The following is a 5,000-nucleotide window of genomic DNA, read 5'->3' as shown; positions in this document are numbered from 1 at the left end:
CATCGCACGCGCGTGATGAAGAATTGCAGTATGAGAGGATGTTGCATGATATTTCATTAGCTTGTACGACTTCAGTAAATCTCACTATATGTTCCACTGGGTATAATTGGCTGGAAGCTCAAGAAGCAAACCAAGCCTTTAATTGGTTAGACTTCCCCCAAGAAGAACTGATCGACCCCGTTGAAGTAGAGAAAACGAATTTCGAAGCGAGTGAAGCAGCCGTTCGAGAAGACATTTCGAATCTCGACATTGTTGTTTCGATCGAGACCATTCAGCCTGCAAAACCAACGTCTCAAAGTGTGACCGAAGCAGTGTTCAAGTTGAAGGACGAAAAGGTTCTTAAATATACCGAGGATGTCAGTGATGTTCTTAAGACTGTTAAGGAGGATGTTGATATCCCATCATTTGCAGAAATCAGCCAAGTAACAGCAGCCATGGAAAAAGCAGAAGTCGGATATATGGTTCAAAAGGCTGAGGGAGCACAGTTTGTGACAAAGGAGGAGTATGTGGAAAGTGAAGCGAAGGCTGTGTCGGGTGCTATGATAGAGATTAACGAAAAGAAAAAGTTCGTCACTGGTCAACTAATCAAACTTGCAGACCAAGAATCCTTTGTTGCCGGTCAGACCATGGAAACACCTGCAGGCAAGAAATTCGTTCCTGGCCAAACGGTCACGGACAAGAAGGGAGATATCAAGTTCCTGCCCGGTCAGTGTGTGGAGAAAAGCGACGAGACCATCGAATTCGTTGCTGGTCAGATATTTAACACTGAAAATGGTCCACAGTTTATCCCTGGCCAGATGATGGACCGAGGTGAAGGCAAGGAGGTGTTCGTGACTGGCCAAACTGTGAACACGGAAGAAGGTCCGAAGTTCAGTCCTGGTGAGGTAACTGTCAATATATATGGAGAAGACGTCTTTGTTCCTGGCCTGGCTATGCCAACAGCTGAAGGAGAAAAGTTCATTGCTGGTCAAGTCTTCCAAACGGAGGAAGGAGTCAGCTTCAAGCCAGGTCAAATTTTGGATACGGTTGAAGGTCCATCATTTGTTCCTGGTAAAACATTCGAGACTCCTGAGGGTAAGAAGTTCATCAAGGGAGACATGGTGCCAGACGAAGATGGCAAGTTGAAGTTCGAACACACTCCATTCGAAGTTCCAAAGATCAGCGAGTGGCTTGTGATTCCAAACAGGGAACTCCAGCCAATTGCCGTCGCCGACACGAGTGTTGCAGGATTCATTGTTAATCCAACAAATATGACAGCTACACTAGCTGGGGAAAAGTTGTATGGTGACATGGTGGAGACACAGGACACTGTACAATTCTATGTTCTTGGCAAACTGCCTGAGAACATTTCCCAAGAATCCAAGGTTATTCCTGGCCAACTTATCGCTGCTGAGAATGACCAAAGATTTGTTCCAGGAAAACTTATGAGTACGGCGGACGGCGAAAAGTTCGTTCCAGGCCAAGTTGTGAATACAACCCACGGCGAGGAATTCATACCAGGTCAAATTGTGGAAAGTTCAGAGGGACCTAAATTCATACCAGGTCAACTTGTTATGACATCCCAGGGCGAAAAGTTCGTACCAGGTCAGGTCATCATAGAAGAGGAAGGCCCGAAATTCGTTCCTGGTCAGATCATACAGACAAAGAACGGTGCCACATTTATTCCAGGCCAAATGATGAACACAGATGAGGGTCAGCTGTTCGTGCCAGGTCAGCTGGTCGAGACAAATGATGGACCAAGGTTTGTTCCAGGACAGGTCGTCGAGAGTCCAGAGGGACCAAGGTTCATTCCTGGAACAATTATCGAGACCGACGAAGGGCTGAAGTACGTTCCTCCAGATGCAGATGAATACGACGAGGAGTTCGAATTCTCCTTCCAGGGCTTCGAAGTCAGTGCCGAGGAGTTGAAGCTCCTGATGACGAAGCCTATGGATGCTCGTCCTCACTCGCCCATCCTGAACGACGAGTGCCTCATCGACACAGCTACACTGAAGAAGCTGGCCGACACTGTGGTGGTCCACGGCGTAACGCCCGAGCCTCCGCCGCCTGAGAAGAAGAAGAAGAAGAGAGCGCGGGTGCAGATCGATGCGGATGATAGCGAGAAGATGGAGGTCGAGGAAACGGACGAGGGCACAGATAAGCTAGAGGTCCTCCAGATGCTTCTGAAGGCTTCGTCTTGCATCAGTGAGACTATCAAGGAAAAGCAGATGAAGAAGCTTTCCAAACAGCTGGGTGAAAAGGAACACGAATCCTTCTCTTCGGTCCAGGTCGATGCCATGGCTCGTGTTCTGGGGACAGTCAACGGCACCGGGGATGCTTTCAGAGCCTTCTTCGGCGACGATGAGCTTCTCATCAACACAGTCCTGGAGAACGTTGGTGACGTCGACACCCTTATCAGAAATGACCAGGCCAAGAAAAGCCTCCAGACTGCCATCCAGGAAATCGTTACCAACCGTTGTGACCAGGAGATCGATGACATCATTCACCTTCTAAATATCAACCCTGATTACCTGCTGACAGACACTCGCACGCAGATCTTGCTCACAGAAGCTGTTGGCATTGTTTGCGTCACTGGCAACGTGGAGGTGGCTTCCATGCTGGAAAAGTTCATCTCGGAGCCTTCGGATCCAAATGAACTGCGCAACAATAGGGATGTCGTTTCAGTACTACGACAACTTATTGTGCTTCACCAGATGTCAGACCGCGACCCAGAGGTCAGCAGGATCCTTCAAGTATTGCAAACTAACCCCGAAGGAGTCAAAGACCGAAGAAAAGTTCGACAGTTACTAAAAAGCACGAAAGTGCTTCTCAGAAGTTCGAAGGATGAAAGTAGCATCACGAAGTTCGACATCCGCCACGTTGCCTCCTCCAAGGACATCCCGACGGAAATCTTCGAGCAGATCAAGGAGGACCGGAAGGAAGCCGACAAATTCCTCAAGATGCTTCCCGACGAACTGTTCCAAGCCATCATGAAGGACAAGCGGTGTGGCGACCGGCTTCTGGAATCCCTGGACTCGGAGAAAGCCGGTCGAGCCAAGGGCGACCTGGAGAAATTCAAGAACGGGATGGCCATTGTGGTGACGAAGGAGAACATGCAGGCGGTCATACCCCGAGAGTTCGCCCGCTCCGTCTGCTACGGCATCATGCCCTATATCCTCATCGACGAAGAGGGCTTCAAGTTCTTCGAGCGAGGTCTGACGGGGAGGAAGCTCGCGCCGGCCAGGGTCATAGAGAACACGTGGTACATGCCCGACTCGTACTATCTCAAGAAACCGTCGTTTGAGGTGTGTATCATCGTCCTCCTCGGGGGGGCTCTGCCGTTCCCGCCATGCCATCTCTCATGCAGTCATGACGTTCATCTCCCGGTGACATCTGATCGTGACACACACACACAAACTCATGCACACACACAAACTCATGCACACACACACACACACACACACACACACACACACACACACACACACACACACATATATATATATATATTTATATATATATATATATATATATATATATTTATACACACATATATATATATGTATATATATATATTATATGTATATATATATATTATATGTATATATATATATATATATATATATATATATATATATATATTTACTTATACATATTTATACATTTTATATATATATATATATATATATATATATATATATATATATATATATATATATATATATATGTACATATACATATGTACATACTATGTATATATACACCTCACAAATACCAAGACATTAGCGTGCACACACAAAAAACTATAACGCAGCCACAGTAATTAAGAAATAAAAGGCGCGTCGTTTCGACCTTTTTGGACATTCCAGCCTCGGTCTAGAATATCAAAATGGATTTATTTCTGGTATCCTACGTCCGAGGAAGAACTTTCAAAATAAAATAGTCACGCCTTTTATTTCGTTATTACTGTGGTTCTTCTGTATTATAATTTTTACATACATACAACTGCACACACACACACACACACACACACAATATATATATATATATATATATATATAATATATATATATATATATATATATATGTATATATATATATATATATATATATATATATATATATATATATATATATATATATATATATATATATATATATAAACCTATATCAGTACCAGTAACACGACTTCATCTACATATCACAGTGGGACCATTCATTAACCTTTTCATCACCATCATAAGTTATAATTTTTGTTTTATCAAAGGTGCAATTTAGCTAAATAAAAGAACTAGTTGATTCCATAACAAAGGATAATTCTAGAGATAGAAAGACATAATTATCTAAGAACAAGACAAACTAAGCTAATCTATGAGGTTGTTGGTTTAGCTAAATTCCTCCTAAACTTTAATTTCTGTTTTCGTATATCATTCCACACACATCATTATTATTAAGGATAATTGAAATAATATCAGTTTTAACAAAATTCATTTTTTTTTCTTCAATTACTCAGAATGAAAAATCATATATAGAGTACAATCGTGTTCAACTTGTTCATCTTATTAGTCCTTTTAAGCCTTTCTTTAGTTGTATAAGTCATAGACTGTATATCTGAAGGCAACTGACTCCTGGCAGTATGTGTTGTAACCTAAACCCCTCACTGGTAACCATTAACAACCCTAATTCCTTCCGAGATTAATAATTCTGTTGCATCAAATTCGTCTAAATCATAGCTATTTAATTGCCGACGATGCTATCACTTTTATACTCTTAACAAAATGGATTCTGTGATATTTTCTGGTTTAAGACGTGGGTGTAACAGGGAAATGGACTCCCATCGGCGGTCGAGGGGTCGGGGGGGGGGGGGGGTAATACAGATGCTTGGAAACGCCTGAAATATTTCGCTCAGTTCATGAATTACGGCCTGGAAATGTTTATCTGTATTAATATATTGCTATATTACTTCACTAAATGTGTGCTGTATGTACTATATAAACCTGTTCGGATACATTTTGACAGAC

At 42.7% G+C, this 5,000-nt stretch overlaps 2 protein-coding genes across 2 annotated transcripts in view; both read left to right on the top strand.

The window, feature by feature from the left end:
- Positions 1 to 5,000, top strand: part of Obsc (Obscurin) — a 210,449-nt gene that overhangs the window by 58,625 nt on the left and 146,824 nt on the right. The window lies entirely within an intron of this gene.
- LOC122256809 (uncharacterized) overlaps positions 1 to 5,000 on the top strand; it is a 17,339-nt gene that overhangs the window by 1,347 nt on the left and 10,992 nt on the right. Inside the window, exon 1 of the mRNA XM_043021761.2 lies at positions 1 to 3,284. This exon is cut by the window's left edge and continues 1,347 nt beyond it. Coding sequence (XP_042877695.2) covers positions 1 to 3,284 — 3,284 coding nt within the window. The remainder of the gene's footprint in view (positions 3,285 to 5,000) is intronic.

Source organism: Penaeus japonicus, unplaced genomic scaffold (assembly GCF_977035675.1).
Source record: "Penaeus japonicus unplaced genomic scaffold, GWHDUDI00000001_assembly GWHDUDI00000040, whole genome shotgun sequence".
In the NCBI taxonomy this organism is placed as follows: domain Eukaryota; kingdom Metazoa; phylum Arthropoda; class Malacostraca; order Decapoda; family Penaeidae; genus Penaeus; species Penaeus japonicus.
Note: the sequence above shows the minus strand (reverse complement) of the source record. Positions and strands in the feature narration are given on the sequence as shown.